At 55.5% G+C, this 22862-nt stretch overlaps 1 protein-coding gene across 1 annotated transcript; it reads right to left on the bottom strand.

The window, feature by feature from the left end:
• Positions 1 to 12833: 12833 nt before the first annotated feature.
• On the bottom strand, positions 12834 to 21991 carry LOC309583472 (keratin, type II cytoskeletal cochleal; the record flags this gene model as incomplete). The annotated part of the gene is made up of 9 exons (XM_082299170.1): positions 12834 to 13021; positions 13897 to 13931; positions 14444 to 14664; positions 16023 to 16148; positions 16603 to 16767; positions 17449 to 17544; positions 18171 to 18231; positions 20671 to 20879; positions 21605 to 21991. The coding sequence occupies 9 exons, from the start codon at positions 21989 to 21991 to the stop codon at positions 12834 to 12836; spliced, it is 1488 nt and encodes a 495-aa protein (XP_082155296.1).
• Between the last annotated feature and the right edge of the window lie 871 nt (positions 21992 to 22862).

Consider the following 22862-nt stretch of genomic DNA (forward strand, 5'->3'; position numbering starts at 1 on the left):
GCTCCAGATCCGGGACTGCAGCCCCAAAATCCCCCTGAAGGTTTGATCAGTGACTCATCTCCTCACTGTTTGTATTCCTCATGTTCCTGCTCTCCTCGATGTGAGGAACTGAGAGAAACCACTGGAATGCTGGCAGCTCCTTGAGCTCAAAGACTGAACTGCGGAGGTGATCCAGAGACTGCCCAGAACAGGGAACCACCGAAGCCCAGGGAAGGATGACTCAGGACACTGAGGTGTCCATCGCAAGCCCAAGTTGTGGTTTTCCAAACCTCTTCCAGAGCACGGGAACAATAAAGGCAGTTCTGATGGGATTGGGTTGAGCTGCCCCTCTCAGGCTTGTGAGTAACCTGAGCACCGAGTAAAGGGCCAATGGCTGAGCTACCACCAGCTGTAACATCAGTGAGGGCACAGCAGAGACCATCACCTCCGGAGCTGCAGCAAATCCCACCGACACCCCACGTCCCAGGGTGTGACACTTTCCAAAGCATTTTCCAAAGCACTTTCCAGCATTTAATCCAGGCATTTGAGGACCAAAATGCCTCTCCAATCACAAGATCCTAAATCCCCAGGGTTTTCCCCAAATGGGAGACCTCCCATGAATGAAGATGAGGTTTTGTGCAGCCTCAGGTCTCATCCAACTGCAGGCTCAGCCACAGCTGTGTCCAGCACCTTCGCCACCCCAGCCAAGATGAATTGGAACATTCCCCATCCCTGGAAGTGTCCAAGGCCAGGTTGGATGGGGCCTGGAGTAAGCTGGGATAGTGGAAGGTGCCCATGGCAGGGGTGGAACAAGATGAGCTTTAAGGTCCCTCCTAACCCAAACCATTCCATGATTCCACAATTCTATTTGGCTTTACTCACTCAAAACATTTCAGGTTTGGGCGGGGTTTCTTTGGAGTCTATTCGACAACATTTCCAACACATTTCCCTGTTGCATTGGAGAAGCTGCAGCTTCACCCACTGCCCCCTTCTCCTCTGGGATCAGACCTCTGCAGACCCCTCCTCCCACAACCCCTCCCTGGGATTCCTGCCCCAAACCATTCCCAGGCATGGCTGTGTTGGTTGGCTCATCCAAAGCAGGAGTTCCTGAGAATGAAAATGTGGAGAAAGGAGCTGCAGCCAGAGCCCCAAAACACAACCAAAGTCTGGAGCAACACGAGGATTGAGGAGAACCATAAGGTTAGCTCAGGATCTTCTCCTGCCCAGATCCCCTCAGCATGTCCAAGAGCCCTGGAGCCGGAGCATCCAAGAGCTCCCAAATACCTCCAACAAAGCTGGGGATTGTGGCTCCAATCCCAACCAACCATGGGACAGGGAAGAGGAAAGAAACATGTGGAACAAAACCAAACCCTTCATCTGAAACTTCACCTTTCCCTACAAAACACCACCCTTCCACGCAGGGACATGGCCCCAACGCCATCTGGTCCTTCCAGGGACCCAACACGCGCAGGAGCAGCAGGAAGAACCCAATCCCAACACCACGATGAGGGCAAAAGGGAAGAGGGGAAGGCCCTGCCCCAAATCAGGTGGGACCAACCTTCAAGTGAGGGACAAGGAGATGCTGCTTTTCCAAGGATTTGGCCAATGAGGGCCCAGAAAAAGCCACCAATGTTCCAGGCATTGGTTTCGGTTTCAACTAATTAGCAATTTCCTCAAATTAATGAACGTGTTGGAAAACACCCCGATCAGCAACTTGCAGGAAAACCATCTTGCAAAATAGATTTGGCCCTGCAGATGTTTCCCAGCATTAAAACACAGCGTTCTACGTTTTTCTAGGTAGAACCAACAACAAAATGGTCATTTACCCTTAACCTGCCAGTCAGACTTTCTTAATTCCCAGGAAATTCCCATTTATTGCTGAGAGTTTTATTAACCAGTAGGTTGAGTCACTCTCTCCTTCAAATCTCTCTCGAAAGCAGAGGGATCAGCAAAAAATTAGGATCTCCTTGGATAAAAAGCATTTTACACCTTCAAAGTCTCAATTTCAGTTTACCCAACCAGTAAAAAAGGGGAATTTTCACCTGAAAATAATTCACCTGACCCAAATTCCCTAATTTTTGTTGTCCTGACACAAGGCCTAACTATGGCCCCTGTGACTTTAAAGCGTTCCTCAAACCTGAATGGGACAGGCCAGGTGCTGCTCTGGCTGCCAAGCACAATAAATGTTAATTAGTCCCCATTCTTTGCATCACAAACATTTTGTGGAAGTTTCATTCAGCCTCGCCCTGTTTTCCACACAAATAAAAGGGAAAGGTGCCCTGCAGAGAGAACTGCACCCAGGACTCTGCTGCCAGCACCAACCCCTCTCCCAGCACTCACCATGTCCTGCTGCTCCTACTGCACCAGCTCCGGCCATGCCAAAGGGAATTTTGTCTCTTCCTCTGTAGCTCTTCCCAGGAACTGGTGCGCCTTCAGCACTGCCCTGTGTCCCTGGCGTGCTCTGGGCTGTTCCAGCAGCAGAAGCTGTGATGGTCCACGGTCCGGGCCCAGAAGGGCTGGTGGAAGTTGTCCTTCTCCAAGACGTGGACATGGTTTTGGTGCAGCCAGAGCAGGGTTCGGTTACAGCAGTGCCAGCTTCGGTTCCAGGCTGGGCGGAGCCTCACAGCCCTGCACCATTGTCCCCATCATCATCATCCCCATCACCATCATCCCCATCACCATCACCCCATCACCATCGCCCCCATCACCATCGCCCCATCACCATCGCTATAGGAGAAAGGCTCACGAAGGATGTCTGGACTTCAGGCAGCTCTCTTGAAAGCTGTTTATTGCATAGGTGAAGTTACAGCAGCTCAGGGAGTGGGTATCCAGAGCCAGCCCTACAGCTGCCAGCTCCAGCTGTAGGCATACCTGAAGCCGCTTGCTGTTCAAGTTACAAAGCATCAGATACTTTTCTTTGCAGAGTATCTTAATACGTAACAACCAATAAGCACCACACACAATACCTTTACATTTGCCTATAGCCTATCATAGCTACTACCATCACCATATTATAGTCATTATTATCCAATCACAGGAGTAAGTAAGTTACGATTTAAGCTTACAGTGGAAAATTCTAAAACCTCTTTTCTTCTTGCTGCATCGACATTTCTTGTTTGCCTGCGATATCTCTCTTTTTGGTGAAAACATGTTTTCTACTTACTTATGCTCTTCTTGAGACTTATTTACCTGGTGAAAAACATGTATTTTAGTCACATACCTTTGTCCTAATCATAAAAATCTCCTTCCAACTCATCTCCGACCTTTGACTTCTCAGCTATTCAGTGCTCACTGGTTCAGCAAAACATCTTTTACTCTATATCAAAACTTGCTTTCATTTCTATCTCATCCTCAGTTTCTACATTCAGAGATCTTTATGCCAAGCTTACATGTCGGGGTCCCTTCCCCCCGGCCGTGTGGTCCTGGGAGAGAGGCCCTGGGGGGGAGGCACAGGATTTCCCTGCCCCTGGTCAGCCTCGTTCCCCATTGGTTGTTTTGTGTTCCCCTGCGCGGCCAAGGACCCTCAGGTCCCGTGATTGCCGCAGTTCCTCAGCAGAGCCCGGGCATGCGGCTGGGAAAATAAACATCTCTCTGAAACATCTATCAAGAATCGGTCCGTATCTATTTCTTTTCCACAGGACTCCTGGTTTGATACACGTTGCAGCAATCCCCACACTGTAACAAATGGTGGATTATGTGAGCAGAATGATCCCGTCTCTAAGAACAGCAACTGATTTGTGAGTAAACTCTGGATTTCTCTTCTTGTTTGTATTTTGCTGTTCCATCTCTAAACTATGGAGGAACTGTGGAAAGACTCTTGGCTCTCAGAGCCGCATATGGACATTTATCTTAAACTTGAAAAGATTCTTGAACAACGATTTGTAAATTTTAGCTTAATTCAAGCTCAAAAGGAACTGAAACACTTCCTGGCATGGTTGTTTAAGAACTTTTTCTACGTTTCTTGGGATTTGATTCTTACCAAAGACTTTTGGAACACCATTTGGACCCAGTTAATTTTTGAGTCAAAATATATGCCGATGGAAGAATATTTTCATGAATATTATTTAATTACCGAGACTGTTGAGCAATATCAGCTGTGTCTTGGCAAAGGGAAGTGTGCCTCAGAGTCCGTGCAACCCAGGCCACGTGGACTGAGCGCTCTGCGAGCAGCAGCGAGGCAGTTCCCGCGCGTGGGAGGAGCGACGCGAGCCGCAGTGTCGGCGGCAGAGCGAGGTGCGGCGGTGCCCGCCCGGCCCCGTGCAGCGCGTGGTGGAGCGAGCCCCGTGAGAGGAACAGCGCGCGGGCAGCGGCTGGCGGTGGCGGTGGAGCGGAGCCGCGCCCGGCCGAGACGCGCGCTGGAGCAGGGCACGGGGGGGCCGTCGCTCGGGGGCCCGGCTGAGACGCGGGCGCAGCCCCAGGCAGCGGCAGCGCAGCTGAGAGCAGAGGCGGCGGCGGCGCGCGGGGAGCTGAGAGGCGCAGCCCAGCCTGGCCCGCGCGGCCCCGAATGCGACCCCGGGAAGAGCGCGCAGGCACCAGCAGCCCCGACAGCCCTGGCAGCACTGACAACCCTGGCAGCTCCAACAGGGGAGTGAGTGAAAGAGAAAGCGAAAATGCAGCGAGACAGAAAACAGCAGCCACTCGGAAAAAGGAAAAGATCATCGTAGCTAAGGTTTTAGGAATAGTAAAATGGTATAATGTTAAACAAAATTATGGTGTTATAACGAGATGTGACAACCAAGAAGACATATTAATTCATAGAACTGCCATTAAAAAGAATAACCCTGAAAAATACGTCCCAAGTTTAGGAGATGGAGAAGTGGTAGAGTTCAAATTTGTGCAAGGTAGAAGAGGGTTACAAGCAGTAGAGGTCACTGGGCCTGATGGTATTTCTGTAAAAGGCAGTATATATGCTAAAAATCGCAGTCATGTTAGACAGTATCTCCCCTACAGTCTCCCTTTCCTAATCCCACCTTTCCCCTTTATCCTATATCCTATTAACCCCAGTGTATTCCCAATCCATTTTTTCACCCATGGTTTCCCTCACAAAACCATGTCTTTGCCAATTGTTTCCCCAAAAATCCCTTTCCAATGCTGAGTGGGGGATGAAAAGGGGGAGGGAAGAAATTAAACCCTCTCCTGCCCCAGTTTCCCCACAAAGCATGCTCAGAGAGTTCTGTCTCCCTTCTGTCAGCCTTAAGATGTTCCAGAGGATCTGTCTGGACATTTAAAGACTCAGGAGGGTGGCTTGTTTTGTTTTGAAACTGTTCTTGTTATGTTTATCCAGTTGTTTTCAATGTTAAGTTTTAAATCTCTTTTTGTAAAAAATAAACGGGTGAAATGTCGGGGTCCCTTCCCCCTGCCGTGGGGTCCTGGGAGAGGGGCCCTGGGGGGGAGACCCGGGTTTTCCCTGGCCCTGGTCAGCCTCGTTCCCCATGGGTTGTTTTGTGTTCCCCTGTGCGGGAAGGACCCTCGGGTCCCATGATTGCCGCAGTTCCTCGGCAGATCCCGGTCATGCAGCTGGGGAAATAAACATCTCTGAAACATCCATCAAGAATCGGTCCATATCTATTTCTTTTCCACGGGCCTCGCTGTCTGATACGCTGTGCTGCAGTATCCCCACTGTAACACCTACATATCTGTGAAACTTTCTTACCCAACTTTCATCCTCTCTAACAATCGCCCCCTGCACGGCCCCAGAGCAGCTGCTCTGGCCGGAGCTCGATCCCGGTGTGCAGACGGTGAAGTACCAAGAGAAGGAGCAGCTCAAGACCCCCAACAATGAATTCCTTCCCTCACTGGCCAGGTGAGCTGAATCCCCCCAGCTCCACTTTCCAGGGTCTGGAGTCCAAGGGAAGAGCTGGGCATGGGAAGGGCACGGAAAGGGCACGGAATCCTGGCAGAACAACTCATTAGAGACATCGAGGGAACTTGCACAAGCTGCCAGGGAGAACCTTGGGGTTTACGAGGCCTCGGTGTCCAAGCAGAGCTGTTCTGACCTCTGGGCCTGACTGCGGCAGGGAACAAGCCAAAACCAGTTCCAGCCGCCCTCCAGTCCCCTCTCAGCCCTCTCTGCACAGCCCAAATTTGTTGCAGAGCTGGTTTCAGGAATTTCTTTGCTTTTTTGTGCATTTCCACACAGGTGCCCCCAAACAAAAGCTGCTGAATTGGGAAACGCTGCCAGGTGTGCCAAGAGCAGGAACGTGTCCCACTGCTGGGGCATCAGCACTGGCTTCCACAAGCACTTCACCATGGGATACCTGGGAAAGGACCCACAGGGACCATCCAGTCCAACCCCTGGCCCTGCACAGACACCCCAAAATCCCACTCCATGCCCAAGGGCATTGTCCAGACATTCCTCGAGCTGTGGCAGCCTCGGGGCTGTGCCCATTCCCTGGGGAGCCTGTTCAGTGCCCAACAGCCCTGATCTCCAGGCTGACCCTCCCCTGGCACAGCTCCAGCCGCTCCCTGGGTCCTGTCCCTGGTCCCTGGAGCAGAGATGGGAGCTGTCCCTTGGGATGAAGCCACTGTGCCCGATGAGTCTCCCCTCAGTCTCTTCTTCCCCAGCTGGGCAAACCAAGTGACCTCAGCTGCTCCTCATGTGGGTCCTCCAGACCCTTCACCATCATCTTCACAATCCTCATCCCATTTCCCAGTTTCCTTTCTGGGATTCAGGTTTGGATCCTGGAGCAGCAGAAGTAGGTGCTGGAGACCAGGTGGAGCTTCCTGCAGAGTCACAGTGAGAGCAGCATCGAGGGCATGCTCAGGGCTTGTATCTGGAATTTGAGGGAGAAACTGGGAGCCCTCAGGAACAGCAGAGCCCAGTTACAAACAGGCCTGAGAGCAGCAAAGCAGGGTTTGGAAATCAACAGGAAAATGTGAGTAAAAACCGGAAAAATGCAAGTTCAGGGCTCAAAATGTTGCTTGAAATTTGTTAACAGGCAGAAACACAGGATTTTTAGGGTGGTAAATGGTTCCCAGAGAACTTGTAGGTGGAGATGAAGTAGATTCACCTCCAGTAAATTCCACAGTGGAGTGAAGATGGAAAGATATCCCAGGATCTCAGTACAGAAAGCAACATCCACATTTACAGATACATGGAGGAAGCAGAATATCCCTGTTCCACATTTGCTTTCTCACCTTCCTGACTCAGAAATTCAGATTTCCAAGTGTTCAGCAGCTATTTGAGGTCTCACAAAAGCAGTTCTGCTGCAGAAACCTCTCTGAAAACACATTTGTTTTCCCATGAACTACAAAACGAGCAAAGTATCCCAAAACACCGTCTGGGGAGAGGGAAAAAAATCAGCTTCATTTGTTTCACTTGTGGCCTGAAGGAACTCAGAGAAAGAGGGAATTGTGCTGAACTCCAGCAAAACCTCCCATTTTCCCACACAGGTCCAGGGATGAGCAGAGCCTGCGGACACATGCCCAGGAGGAGCTACTTGTCCTGTGGAAGGTGAGCGAGGGACTCACTGGCTGAACTTTCCCCTCCTGGTTTGGGTTTTTGGGTGGTTGTGGTGGCTTCTTTCCCCGAGGCAGCACAGGAAACAAGTACAAGCAGAAGCTGGGTTTGCTCAAACTCTAGACCCCAAATCCCAGGAGCTGGAGCGTGGTCACGGCACCAACCCTGAGGGCAGCCCTGAGTCTGCTCTCCCTCCAGAATTCCTCTTTCCATCCCCAGTGTGTCTCCAGGACACAGAGAGAGTTCTCTTGGACAAAGCCAGGCTGGAAGCCAAGGGGGGAAGGCTGAAAGAAGAGGGTGAATTCCTGAGAATGTTCTACAAAGAGGTGAGCGGCTTTGCCAGGGCTCCAGCAGTAATTCCCATTTCCCAGCTGGATTTAGAAGCAGGTTATCCCGGGGGAACAGGGCGTGACCCAGGGCTCATGGGTGATTCATTGTGAAACCATCACTGCAAAGAGGGACCTGGCTGGATGGTGGGGGAGGCACCAGTTTGGGGCTGGACTGGGTGCGCGGCAGGAGCAGCCCATGTCCCCACCAGGAGCTCCACCGGCTGCAGGCCCAGATCCCAGACACGTCTGTGGTCCTGCAGAGGGGCAACAGCCGAGATCCACACCTGGATGGAACCATCGAGGACATGAGGGCTCGGCACAGGGACATCGCCTGCAGGAGCTGGGCACGAGCCCTGGCCCGGCAGGAAAACAAGGTGAGAACACCTGGAAAGGGTGGGGTGGGGCCCAGCTCTCCTCAGAACAATTTCAACCCCACAGAAACACCCCCATCCTCCCTGATCTGCTCTGGTTTAACTCAAGATGTCTTTTGGGCTGTGCAACAGCACCTTTTGAGCTGTTTTGTCCATGAGACAAAGAACAGCCTTAAGCAGAGGGAGGGAAGATTTAGATGGGATATTGGGCAGGAATTCCTCCCTGTGAGGGTGGTATGACCCTGGAATGGATTTCCCAGAGCAGCTGTGGCTGCCCCTGGATCCCTGGCAGTGCCCAAGACCAGGCTGGACGGGCTTGGAGCAGCCTGGGACAGTGGGAGGTGCCCCTGCCATGGCAGGGGGGGGACAGGATGAGCTTCCAACCCAAACCATTCCATGATCGTGATTTGAGTTGGAGGAGCTCAGTCGTCACAGGCAGAAACATGGAGAGCTTGAGAGAGGTGAAATCCAGGACAGCTGAGCTGGCACAGATGGTCCAGAGACTGGAGGGAGAAATCAGGATCACCAAGGGCCAGGTGAGCACAGCCATGTGTGGGAATTGCTGCTCCTGAGAATTCCACAGCCATCACTCCTGGTGCTGGAGCAACTTGTAAAGGCTCTTCAGGAGCTGCTGCTGCACCCAGGGCTGAGACAGCCCCACTCCTGCCATCCCTGATGGCCAGGACCGGCCGTGTCCCATTCCATGCAGAGTGCCGAGCTTGGGGCCGCCGCGGCCAACACGGAGCAGTTGGGGGAAAGCACCGTCATGGATGCAAAGGACAAACTCTCCCAGCTGGAAGCGGCTCTGGAAAAGGCCGAGGCTGACCTGGCTCTGCAGCTCTGTGAGTTCCGGGAGCTGAGGAACCTCAAGCTGGCCCTGGCCATGGAGATTGTCACCTTCAGGGAGCTGCTGGAGGGCGCAGAGAGCAGACGGGGGACAGGACTCCAGGACTCCTCAGCTGCTTCCGTTCCGTGGGCTGGGAGGGAAAACTCCTGCACAGAGCGGTCCCAGAGCTGTGAATCCACCAGGCAGTCCTGCACAGGTCAGCTCATCCCATGCAGCCCAACAGAGCTGCAATCGCACCCCAGGAGCCAATCCCACTGTCCCGACAGTGCAATACAGGATCAGGCTCCCACTGGAGGCCAAAGGGGTTGGAATTTGCAGACAATAACGGGACCCTGTTCCCACTGCTCCTTGGGGAAGGTGCATTCCCATCAACACCTGTAAGCTGGAGGATTCACCTACCAAAATCCGCCTCTTCTCCAAGGAATTTCCTAAGCTGGATTCCTTTTCTCTGCCTTTTGCAGCCACTTTCCACTCCCAGCGAGGTCTCTCCTACGTCCCAAAGGTTTGGAATTTGGATTTGGAAGTGCCCCAGGATCAGCACCCAGAAATTCCCACTGGACCAGCAGGGCTGGGTTTGGAGCAGTGGAATCTGAGCAGCAGGAGCAGCAGCAGCTCCCACGGGAAGGGTGTCCAGGAAGAACTGTGGCTCATGGCAGTGCTGGGAACAAAGCCCCACATTTCCCATTGCATGGAGACACAAAAGGGTCTTTTCCATGCTCAAGATTTTTGTTATTTCTTCTGGGGAATCCAGTAGAAAGAAAGGCGAAAATCCCTCGTCACTCCCATTAAAACCAGATCCTTCGGTGTAGTTCCCTTGTCCTTCCATTCCCACAAGAGCAGGGATTGCAATGAGGTGGGAGGGAGGGGAGGCAGCTCCTTGTCCCAGGACCTGACCCGGTCCTGCTCAGCTCATTGGGGTGATCCCCCAACAAAGGCATCCCAACCCCCATCCCATCCCACCCCACCCCACCCCATCCCATCCCATCCCATCCCACTCACCAGTTCCCAGGAGGAGGAGAAGAGCACCAGATCCCACCATCTCCAGCAAGAGGCTGGGAAAGGTCCTCTCCTTGCGGTGCTGCCCTTTATAACCTCACCCAGCCAATCAGGCTTCCCAGGATGGGAGTTTCCCCCTCTCCCACCTCACTCTCCCCTGCTCAGGGGAGCTGAGCCCAGGCCCTGCTGCTTTCAGGCCATTTCATTCCTTTGAAGCATCAGATGAAAGTGTCAGCCAGGACTTGATGATCTTTAACAATTCCCTGAGTCAACCTTGGAGCAGGGTTCCCAATATCCCATCCATCTCTGCCCTCAGGAAGCCATTCCCTGGGTCCTGTCCCTCCATCCCTTGTCCCCAGTCCCTCCCCAGCTCTCCTGGAGCCCCTTTAGGCCCTGCAAGGGGCTCTGAGCTCTCCCCAGAGTGAGGTGAGCACCCCCAGCTCTCCCAGCCTGGCTCCAGAGGGGCTCCAGCCCTGGAGCAGCTCCCGGGCCTCCTCTGGATCTCTGCAGCAGCTCCAGCTCCTCCCTGTGCTGGGCCCCAGGGCTGGGGCAGCTCTGCAGGTGGGGTCTCACCTGAGCACAGGGGCAGAGGGGCAGAACCCCCCCTCCCCCCTGCCCACGCTGGGGCTCAGCCCAGGCTCGGGGGTCTCTGGGCTGGGGCAGGCCCAGCTCTCAGCCCCGGCACCCCCAGCTCCTTCTCCCAGGGCTGCTCCATCTGCTCATCCCCCTGGATCCATCCCGGGGGCTGCCCCGGCCCAGGAGCAGCCCCTGCCCTCGGCCCTGTTAAACCTCGGGAGGTCCCCACAGGGCCCTGCTCCAGCTTGTCCCGGTCCCTCGGGATGGCCCCGTCCTTCAGGGGTGTCCCTGACCCTCAGCTCGGTGTCACCTGCGCAGGTCCCTCAGGGTGGCCCTGTCCTTCAGGGGTGTCACCTGCAGCCCCCCAGATCAACCTCCCTTCCCAGGTCCTGGCACCCAAAAATTCAAGGAGCAGCACTGGAGCCCTTGGGAATCCCTGGTAACGTGCAGAGACCACAATTCCCCCCACAAGTACCCAAAACCACACAGTTCCTGCCCAAGTGTCCCAAAGCCACCCAAAGGATGACAATCGGTGGCACCTTCTCCCCAAACTGGCTCAGAACAGACCAGGTGGGGGGTGCTGGGCCGTGGGGGGCTGGGTGAGAGGCAGTGGCAGAATCCGTCGAGGATTCACCCCATCCCAGAGGAATCAGCATTCCCAAGTGACCCCAAAGCCTCTGGCCCCAGCTCCACAGAGCTGCGGCTCCAGCCAGGGTTTATCCCCCCTGGGCTGGGAGAGGCACAACCTGCCCTGGGATGGGCCCAGCTCCCCCAGAGCCCCACAAGGAATTGTGTCCTTGTTCCGGATGACCCAGATCCCTTCTCCCAGCTCCAGGGAGGCTCAAACATTCCCATGAGGGAGCCAGGGCTGGGAGAGGGACACGGGATCGTGGCAAAGCTGGAAACAAAGCTCCCCACATTTCCCTGGGACACAAAAGGGTCTTCTCCAAGCTCAGGATTTTTGTTGGGTTTTTCCAGGGAATCCAGGAGCAAGAAGGGCTAAAATCCCTCTCCTCCCTCCCATTAAAACCAGATTCCATTTCAGACCTGAGCTCAAACCACGGCTGAGCAAACTCCCCCCGTCCCTCTGCCCAGACTTCAGGCAGGCAAAATCCAGCCCGGAATGAGCTGTGCAACAGCAAACCCCAAACCCCAAACCCCAAACTGTGCCCAGGGCCTGCTCCAGGTGACAGAGCTGGGGCGGGCTCCGGACATGACAGGAAGTGATCCCTGGATATTTTCCAGAGCTCCTGAGCATCCAGGGCAGCACGAAGAACTTGGCTAAGACTGGACATGCAGCTAAAAGGGAAACTTTATTAAAGGACTCATGAGAGACACAAAAAGCGTAAAAATCCAACCCAAACCACACTGCCAGGACAGGGCTGAACATCAGCACAACGACTGGGAGCAGGTCCTTGGAGTTATTTCCCTAAAAACTCTTCCTACTGCAGTAACAACAATTTCCCTGGCATGTTGAAGACCCATTTTGGCAGGAACAAGGAGTTTTTGGAATGGGGCATCAACTGAACCCTCACTGCAGGAGACTCCAGATATCACTAAATACCCTTAAACAGGGGGTGGTAAACAGAGACACCCAAAAATAGGGAATTGATCTCCCATTTCAGTGGGACACGTGGAATTTGAAGCAGTTTTAGATCCCTCAAGCTTTGGGCTTCATTTAAGGAGAGGGAAAGGGTGGGGGAGGTTCTTGAGGAGTTATTTTGCTACAAAGAGCTGGGAATCAATCTGTCAGTGCTGCCTTTGGTCAGAAACAGCTCCAGTCAGAGGAGAATGTTGGACCCCCACCCTGAGCCCATCTCCACAGAAAATAAGGGGAGACCCAAACCTGTTTTCTTCCTGGTATATTTAAAAAACCCAACCCAGGGTGAGCCCTCGGTGGGGGCTGAGGAGCCTGAGGGATTGGAGTCTTCCAAATCCTGTCAGGAGGGAGAGAATCTTCTGGTCTTTTGCAGAAACGTGGGATTTGCCTTTCCAAGGGTGAAATCCAGCCCGGAGCAGGGGGTACCAAGCACAAGGGTAACAGCAGGGATACCCCACCTGCATCCCGGGATAAATTTCACCCCTTCAGGCTTGATCCTGCTCCCAGAGGAATGGTTCAACTCCAGGAGTGCAGGATCAAGCCCAGGCAGGGCAGGGGCAGGGCCTCAGCACTGCAGGAGTTTTGCAGCCAATTCATCCTACAAAAGGCACCAAGACTTTTTTTTCCATCGTTTCCCTCTCTCGGGTGCTGGGAGTGCCGAGCTCCATCCTTGGAGTTACTTCCTGACGCTTCTCCGGCTGGACGAGGTGGTGGTGACGGTGTAGGACTTGGAGGAGCCTCCAGAGGAGAATCCGAGCGCCCCGCTGCCCATTCCCGATCCCAGGCTGAGGATGCCTCCGATCCCTCCTCCCAGGAGTGCGCTGGAGCTGGAATATCCGCCCCCGCCACTGGAGCTGACCATGGCTGGGATGGGAGAGGAGCAAAGGGAACGTGAGCACCTGGAACCTGCACCCAGCTGGGCACCCTCAGGAAAGGCTCCCATGGGATCATGGAACGGTTTGGGGGGGAAGGGACCCTAAAGCCCATCAGAGCCACCCCTGCCATGGGCAGGGACACCTCCCACCATCCCAGGCTGCTCCAAGTCCCATCCAGCCTGCCCTTGGGCACTTCCAGGGATGGGGCATCCTCTTGGATGTCTTGGAAATCCATTCCAGGGCTTCCCCACCCTCACAGGGAAGAATTTCTTCCCAATATCCCATCTAAACCTCCCCTTTTTCAGTTTAAAGTCCTTCCTTCTTGTCTTCCCACTCCATCACCCAACCTGGCTCAGGATCCCCTGAGCTTGGAGAACACATGGAGAACCCCTAGAAAATCCATGGAGAATCCCATTTCACAAACACCCTCCGCTCCTCTCCTGGTGCCCCAAAGCTGTGGGAACGTGGTTCCCCACTTCCCAGCAGGAATTAAGTGGCTGGAAATTGGAGCCGCTGGTTCGGAGCATCCCTGAGAGAGCAGCTCCTGCCCAGGTGAGGATCCAACACTTCCCAAGCTGCACAAACACCCTCTGCCATCACCGATTCCCAAGGCAGGGAATGCATTTCCCAGCAGTGCTTTTCTATCCGTGTCCAAATGGGGGAAAGGAAGATCAGCACTGCCCCAAACGCAATTCCGCCCGGATGAGTCGGGGCTGAGCTCGGGATGGAGCCCCAGCACCACCCCCAGCTTCAGGGTGCTCCCACTAAGGAGGGGCTGAACTGGGTGAACTGGGGCACACTGAGCCCCCTTTTCCATGGGTTTAGAACGAGGTGGAACCGCTACAAACAACAAAATCCACTCACAGATGTTGATGTTGCCAACTCCATCCCCAGCCAACCTGTTGGAAAAGACGAAGGGAAAAGGAGGGATCAGACCCAGCTTTCCTTGGGCCTCGGGGTTCAGGAGGAGGACAAAGGCTGGGATTTACTATTCCAGCTGTACCTAATCCCAGGAAGAGCCCTGGGCCCCCCAGGCTTTGTCCAGCCCTGCACTGACCAGCTCTGTTATCCCCACGGCAGGGGGGACAGAGCACAGAAGTTCTGTCCTAACTCCACAGGGATTTCCACTCGGAAATGTTCTGCCATAGCACAAAACATGATGGAAACCAACTTTTTCTTTCTTTGCTTATTTTCCCTGGGTTTTTTTCCTCAGAATTTGCCAGTTTGGCTCTTCAGCCAAAGCATTTCCAGGACCAGAACTCAGTTTTTCAAAGGTTTCCTTGCCTGCATTTCCTTGTGGAAATGGGAATTGGGCTCTCACAGAGTCCCCAGGCAAAGGCAGCAAAGGGCTGGATCCTTCCTGGGGGGAACACAGGGAATCTTTGCTCACCACCACCCCACCCGTCCTCACCTGCTCTCCTCGCCCTCCAGCAGCTTCCTGTAGGTCGCGATCTCGATGTCCAGGGCCAGCTTGACGTTCATGAGCTCCTGGTATTCCCGGAGCTGCCGGGCCATGTCGGCCTTGGCTTTCTGCAGAGCGGCCTCCAGTTCCTCCAGCTTGGCCCTGGCGTCCTTGAGGGCCAACTCCCCGCGCTCCTCGGCCTCGGCCACGGCCGCCTCCAGCTTCGCTCGCTGCGGGGATGGAGCGGCCACATCAGGGGGCTCCTGATCCCTGGAGGAGGATCCTGCACCCCAAACCTCTGGCTCTGCTGCCCAGCCCCCCTTCGTGGATCTGGAGCCCAACTGGATCCCTGGGACTTCATCCCTGCCTGGTTTTTTGGGCACTGGATGGAGATGGAAACTCATCTCCTTCCAGGTCTCCCAGAAGGAAGACCAGGTTTCTGTCCACTGGCTACGCTTTTTTCAGGTGATCCTCAGCTTCCCAGTCCCCCACATCCCACAGATCCCTTGGGGTTCACCAAAGCTCAGGTTTTCTCTCCCGATTTCCCCGGAGCTTGTTGAGAGCCGGGCAGTCTCTGGCCAACTGAGATGTGGGCGGGTGTGGACTGGAGCACACCTGGAGCTACCAAACACCCAGACCCAGCCCAAGACCAGCCCTGTGGGGCCCCAGGGAGCCCCCATCTGTGCCCCCACAGCTCCCAAGCCGCCGTGCTTGGCAGGAAGGGCTCCAAAGAGGCTTTGTGCTCCCATCCATTGTCCACGGGAGCTGCTGCCGGGCAGCTCTTGGCTTCTGCCAGAGCCTCCCTGCCCTGAAACCAAATATTCCGGGATGAATCACTGGGCTTATCTGGAGCGCTGGGAGCTCCAGGCCAGGCCTGAGCCACGGCCCTGATAAAGTGATAAAACCCCAGTGAAAGCAAACAGAGCTCCCCAAATCCCTGTGTGTGCCCAAAGATGGTGTTCTCTGCTGGGCAAAGGGAGTGGACAGTGATCCCAGGAACAGCAGGGCACGAGGATTGTGTGGGGGCCCCTCTGTGTTCCAGGGGTGATTTCCACTTGTCCTCCCCCAAATCCACCTTCCTGGCAGGGTCACCCTGCTCCCAGTGCTCCTCCTCCCCAGCAGAACTGAAACCCTTCAGGACGAGCAGTGCAGCCACCCTGGAATGGTTCTTACAGACCATGGAATTGCAAAGGTTGGGAAAGATCTCTGAAATCACCGTGTTCAAGGTGGTGTGTGACACCCAGAGCCCTGACACGTTCCTAACATCACAGAAGGTCTGGATTTGGAAGGGACGCACAAGGACCATCATGGCTTGGCACATGACAGCCCTAAAAATCCCCCTAACCCCGAAATTCAACACCTGGCAGCGCTGCCCCAACGCTCCTGCAGCTCTGGCAGCCTCGGGGCCGTGCCCATTCCCTGGGGAGCCTGGGCAGTGCCCAGCACCCTCTGGGGAAGAACCTTTCCTGATCTCCAACCTAACCCTGCCCTGGCACAGCTCCAGCTGCTCCCTCAGATGCTGTCCCTGGTCCCCAGAGGGATCCCAGTTCTGGGGCTGGAGAAGGGCAGGAGAGGGGCCGCTCCTCACCTGGGCCTTGGCATTCTCGATCTCCCCCTGGAGCCTCTGGATGGCCCTGTTGATCTCCGTGATCTCGTTCTTGGTGTTCCTCAGGTCATCCCCGTGTTTCCCGGCTGTCACCTGCAGCGCCTCATACTGGGACAGAGCAGCAGGACACAGCGTGATGGGGTCAGGATGGCAGTGAATGAGCGGGATAGAGCCCCCCCCCATGGCACAGGGGCCACAGGTGCTGACAGAGCTGGAGATCAGGGAATCATGGAATGGTTTGGGTGGGAAGGGACCTTAAAGCCCATCCAGTGCCACCCCTGCCATGGGCAGGGACACCTCCCACTGCCCCAGGCTGCTCCAAGCCCCAATGTCCAGCCTGGCCTTGGGCACTGCCAGAGATCCAGGGGCAGCCACAGCTGCTCTGGGAAATCCATTCCAGGGCCTCCCCACCCTCACAGGGAGGAATTCCTTCCCTCTGGCAGTGGGACGCCATTCCCTGTGTCTCATCACTGCAGGCCCTCTCCAGCTCTCCTGGAGCCCCTTTAGGTGCTGCAAGGGGCTCCAAGGTCTCCCTGGAGCCTTCTCCCCTCCCAAAGCTCACCTTGCTCTGGTACCAGGACTCGGCCTCGGCGCGGCTCCGGTTGGCGATCTCCTCGTACTGCGCCTTCACCTCGGCGATGATGCTGTCCAGGTCCAGGTTCCGGCTGTTGTCCATGGACAGCACCACCGAGGTGTCGGAGATCTGGGCCTGCAGCTCATTAAGTTCCTGCAGGATAACCAAGACCATTAATCAGCGAGGTTTCAGGGCCCCTCTTTTGGAAGCCAATTAAAAAGGGAAACCAAGGAGAGAAGGGAAAGGGAGGCAGATAAGAAGAATTTTATCAATATAATCATTAATTAGGAGAGAACCAACCTTGCAAAGCCCAGAGCAACAACCAACAGCAGAGCTGGAGCTGCTTATCCCTGCTTTAGCTGCTTATGCCACTGTTACCCCATTCCTTAGACAACAGCCCAGCTGGCTGCAGAACCTGGAGGGGCCAAATTCCAGCACCTCTCCCAAGGATGTGTCCAGCTCAGGCAATCCCTGATCTTGCCAACAACGGGGCGGAGGAAGGAGCCTGGAACAGCCGCTTTCCTTCATTCCTCTCCCACAGCACCACCTCCCCCAGCACCAAATCCCCGCTAACCACTCGTTTTCCTTGTTTTCATACAAACAGCATCCCGAATAGAATGTCTGTCCCGTTATGTCTGCAATCCATCCACCCCACATCCCAGACAGGGAGAAGTCCGTGTGACAATCCATGGGGATTCAGAGGAATCGCTTCACTTGCAGGTTTAGTTTTGCTCATGGAAGGAAAGACTCCGTGAACCCATCGCGTGTCCCACGTTCATTTTCCCAGTCAGCATTCCCTGTTCTCCCCCTCTGAAGGAGCAGAAGGGTCCTCACCGCCTCATGGAAAGCCCTCAGGAAGTTGATCTCATCCGTCAGCGCATCCACCTTGGCCTCCAGCTCCACCTTGTTCATGTAGGCAGCATCCACATCCTGGAAAAACGAGGGATAACCCACTGAGACTGGGGAGCTTGGATGTCTGAGCCCACCCAGCCTCTGGTGGCTTCCACAGGAGAGTCCCCAAACCAGCTCTGGTGTCCCAGTGACACCCCAGGGGCAACAATTCATCTCCCAGGGCACTGAACGCTGCTGGAGTGCAGGTCCTGAGAGTCCTGGGGATCCCCTGGATCCCTGATCGTCAGTTCAGTGTCAGGTTGGACATGGAGACCTCAGGAAAGATGCCAAAGAAAGATCTGGCATCATCTCCAACACCTCTGGCATCCAACACCGCTTCCCTGCGTGTGTGGAGACCTCAGGGCCTCCCCTGAGCTGCCTTTGGCAGGTGTGGGATGGAATTCTGCCCCTCAGAGCTTCAGCAGAGCTGGAGGAAACTGCGAGTAGGGCAAAGAGCGAACTGCGAGCTGGGGAAATGGGGAGGAAGGGCTGATGATCAATCCCAGGGAAAAGCTGTGGCTGCCCTGTGCCTGGAAGTGTCCAAAGCTGGACGGGGCTTGGAGCACCCTGGGCCCACAGAAGGTGTCCCTGCAGGGGTGGGCATGGGATGGACTTTAAGGTCCCCTCCCACCCAAGCCCTCTGAGGATTCCCTGACCCACGGTACCTTCTTGAGCACCACGAACTCATTCTCGGCCGCTGTGCGCTTGTTGATCTCATCTTCGTACCTGCCAAAAAAGAGGGATTTTTGTGAAGTTAGAGCCTGGATAAAAGGAAAAACATCCCAGTGGAATGTTATCCCAGTTCTCTTCCCCATCCCTCCATTTCTTGGGAGCCAGCCCAGCAATTCCCCAAGGCCGGTGTGCCGGAGGTGCCCCAGGTCCGCTCTGGAGGAGCTGCTCCACACCACCACCACCACCTGGAGAGCATCCCCTCCCTGCCTTCCATAACCCCGGAAATTCCTGTGCTTCAGAAGATTCCTGCTCCTCCTTCGGGGAGGGCCCAGGCTGTGCCCCCACCAACCCTTCAGGGAGCCAGTACAAAGCAGGAGAGACACAAACAGATCCCACAAACTCCTCTGGGCTGATCCCAGCACCTGCTGGAGCTGCTTCCACTCTGCACTTCCCTATTCCAGACTGCTGGGAACATTTTGCAGGTGTTGAACACACGGCACTGTCCTGGGAAGAGCCGAAGGTGATCAATTACCCTCATTCTTCTCCAAAGCCTCACCAAATTCCAGTCTTGCTGAGTCCCCTTCTTTAGGAGCTCAGCCTCAGATGAGGGGCTCGCCTGAAATCTCCAAGACTTCACCTAAAGGTCTCCAGCAGATAAAAATCCCTCTCCATGGACTTAACAGGACCAGCACTGATTTGCAAACCTGGATCTTGGAGCCCACCTGGACCTGTCTGTGCATTCCCAACCAGCCCAAACCTCCAGCCCCACCCTGTTCTGGGGACCTGGAGCCCAAGAGCAGAGCAGGAGGCACTTGGGCTGTTTGGGAATTGTTGTTGCCAGGTTAAGGCTCTTTATTTACATGGGCCCTGCATGGCCAGAGCTGGAATTTGCCTTCCAAAGCAGGAGCTGCTTCACCTTCCCAGCCTCCCTGCCCCTCCCTCCTGCTCCGACCTGGAATTGTGCCCATCCACACCAGGAGCAATGGACGTTGCCCCTTTGGAGGTCAGTGAGGCGCCAGTGCTATTCCAGAGGAATAAATCCCGGGAAATGACGCAGAGGTACCACCTCTGCACACGAGGGATCAGCAGACAGAGGTAAAAACACTGAATTCTTCTGGAACAGATCATCAAATTCCTCATTTCCTGGGGTCAAGCTGGTCAATGAACTGGCAAACCATGGAATCATGGAATGATTTGGGTTTGTAGGGACCATCCCATCCCACCCCTGCCAGGGCAGGGACACCTTCTGCTATCCCAGGCTGCTCCAAGCCCTGGCCTTGGGCACTGCCAGGGATCCAGGAACAGCCACAGCTGCTCTGGGAAATCCATTCCAGGGCCTCCCCACCCTCACAGGGAGGAATTTCCTTCCTAAATCATCCAATATTGTCCTGAGACCCCTCTGGAAGCCCAGGACACTCTCAGCCCTCGGCACTGAGCCCCGGGGGCAGCACGATCCCGGCTGGCTCCACACCCTCTCCCACTGCAATTCCTGAGTGAGGGGCTGGGTCTCATCCCTGGAGCCTTTCCTCCCCTAAATATCCCCTGGGAATTCCTGTGGAAACCAGACCTACGTAAAAGAGGCCACAAGCACCCCCAGAGCACATCACGGTTTAGGTTTTCCATTTATAAATAAGATTTTCTCCATATAAATGGGGAGAAGCAGGTTCTGCATTCCAGTTATTGCATCCTAATTCTGCTCCTAATTCCTGCTTCCCTTCTCTCAGCACACAGAGGGTTTGGCTTCCCATGGATCTGTAGGCTGAAGGAATAAATCCATGAGTCCATGGATTGAATCCATGGGAAATGTAACCAAGCTTTGGGGTTTCATCCCTCTGGGTGCAAACCAGCTCCTTGCAGAGATCCCAAGGCCGGCTGCGGATGAAATAACGGAGACGCAAAAACCGGGCAGGGCTGGGGGAGCATCATTCCCGAGCAGCTCCTTAGGAATCTCTGGGTGTTGCCTCTCCCTAAACACACCCCGGGATTATCAGCTCTGTTTGTTTGCAGTTCCTGCCTGATCCAGTTTGCCAGCTCCGTCCTATTCTTCCCTTCCCTTCTCAGAGGCATTTCCCAGCTGGGCTGGGACAAAGGCCACCTTTCTTCTGGGGCTCCTCCCAGGTGACACTGAAAAGTCACTGAAGAATTGCAGGGCAGCTGCCCCATTCCCTGCCCAGGGAATGAGCCAGGAGCTCCTGCGGAACTCTCGGGGCTCCGGCCGCCCCGAAGAGCCACGTGTGACCCTGAGGAGGCCCCAAAACACCACTTCCAACCCTGACGAGGCCCCAAAGCAAAGCCAAGGGGACGGGGGCACTGGCCCAGGCAGGAACAAGGTGCCAGAAACAACGAGCAAGAAGAATCCAGGCAGCTCCCCTGGACTAAACATCTCATTCCTGGCCAGGAAACATCTCCCTCCCTGGCAGGGGAGCCGGGGACATCCGTGCCCAGCCCTGCTGGCACCTTCACCACCCTGCCAGGGGGACACTGATACTTTACTTGGTCTTGAAGTCCTCCACAAGGTCCTGCATGTTCTTGAGCTCTCCCTCGAGGCGCCCCTTGTCCGCCAGGAGCCCGTCCAGCTGCCGCCGCAGGTTGCTGATGTAGGCCTCGAACATGGGAGCGATGTTGCTTCGTGTCGTCTTCTGCTCCTGGAGGAGGCTCCACTTGGTCTCCAGCATCTTGTTCTGCTGCTCCAGGAACCGCACCTGGGAGGGAGCGCAGGGATCATTTGGGATGGTGGGAGAGAGGGGAGCTTACACTACAGGGGATGGAAGGACTGGGCTGCAGGCGGTAACCCTATCCCAGGAATTGGGGTGCTCGTGGGAAGCACCGGAGGAGGGTCATGGAGACCATGGGGAAGAGGCTGGCTGCTCTGGGACCTGGCTTGTGACCCTGAGGCTTTGGAAGAATTAAAGAAAAGCAGATTCTGCTGGGCTGACACTTGACAGAAACCGGCTCCAGACCTCAAAGCCTCCAATTGCTCCAACTCCAGGGCTGGATTCCTCACATTTTGGGGATGCCAGAGCGGGATTTACACAGGGTCAATTAGTGCAAGAGAGCCAGGTTGTGCAGGGCAGCATAAACACCCAGGGCAGGCCCTGGTTCCAGCTGCTCTCCGGGGACAGCTCCCTCCAGGAGCCTCTTCCTCCCCGGGTTGGGTGCTGGGGTGGGGGTGCAGAGCCTGCACCCCCATTCGGGCAATGCCAGGTGAATCAGGGCTGCAAAGGCAGCCCGAGCAGGGCAAATAGCTGTTCTGTTGGCAATGCCAGCAGGCCTTTAATACATCGAATAATAAGAATTATTTGGCTGCAGTGGGCAAATCCCACCCCGTTCTCCAGGACTGATCCTGAGCCCGTTCGTGATTCAACCAGTTCTGGGTCCCAGCTGCCGTTCAGCACCCCCAGAGCTCTGAGCCAGCCCAAGTCCTCACCTTGTCAATGAAGGAGGCGAATTTGTTGTTCAGGGTCTTGATCTGCTCCTTCTCCTCCTTGCGGACCCTCTGGATGGTGGGGTCGATCTCCAGGTTCAGGGGCGTCAGGAGGCTCTGGTTGATGGTGACCTCCTGGATGCCGCCGGGGCTGAGGCTGCCCCCGAATCCCGCTCCCCCGTAGCCGTAGCCCGAGCGGACGCTGAAGGAGCTGCCCCCTCCCAGGGAGACCCTCTTGCCGGCAGAGCCCAGGCTGTAGAGGCTGGCGCTGCCGAAGCCGCCGGCGCGGCCGAGGCCGGAGCTGCGGGAGGTGGACACGGAGCTGACCCGCACCTGGCCCAGGGCTGGCCCGGCGGCCGAGCGGGAGCTGAAGGTCACGGAGCGGGACATGGTGCTGCAAGGGCCGGTCGGGATCCCTCAACTCTTCCAAAGCTCAGGGAGGCTGCGCTGGAGCCCAGGGGAGTGAGAGCGCTCCCGCTGCCTCCCCTTTTATCCGTTAGAAAAGCTGGGCTTGGCCCAAGGGCAAAGCAGGGATCATTTTACTGCTCGGAGCTGGGTGTGCCTGGCTGCATTCCCACCCTCCGGCAGGAGAGGGGAAGGGCCGCGGGAAGGGACAGGACACACCTGGCGCCGTGTCCCCGCTCGGTGCCACCCGTGGGGCGAACGCCGAGCTCTGGCCCCCGTTCCCTACGGATTCCCCGTGCCCAGACGGGGCTGTTGCAACGAGCAGGGGGGACACGGGGAACGCACACGGATTTGGAAGTGCTGCAGGCGGGTTCTCCCCTGGGCACGGCCCAAAGCTGATAAAGGGGCCCCGGCGCCAGGTCCTGCCTGTTTAATATAAACCAGAGCACTGCCCGGGCCCTGCCAGCGGCACCTGAGCTCGCCCGCCCGCCCGGGGGGATCTGTTCGCCCTTCCCTCTCCTGCTAAACCCTCAAATAAACCCTTAAAACCGAGGGGGGTAAGGAGGGTTGCATCCCACCCAACATTTAGTCCACACTCAAACGGAGACAGGAATAAAATCCTGGTTTAACGTTCTGGGTCCCTGCTTGAATTCTGGGGTTCTGTGAAGAAAAAGCAGAGAAAAAACTGGGTTTCAGGGCTTTCAGCATTTCTAAATAGTCCCAGCAAGCCTCAGCTCTCGGCTATCAGGTCGTAAATTCCCCAGGAGATTTCAAAGTCTGGCCTGAAAGTGTCACCCTTCAGCTTTTCTGTCCCCAGGACAGGGAGATAAGGCTGGCTGCAAACTCAGCCTGCTCA

The sequence above is a fragment of the Coloeus monedula genome, assembly GCF_965178545.1.
Source record: "Coloeus monedula genome assembly, chromosome: 30".
Lineage (NCBI taxonomy): Eukaryota > Metazoa > Chordata > Aves > Passeriformes > Corvidae > Coloeus > Coloeus monedula.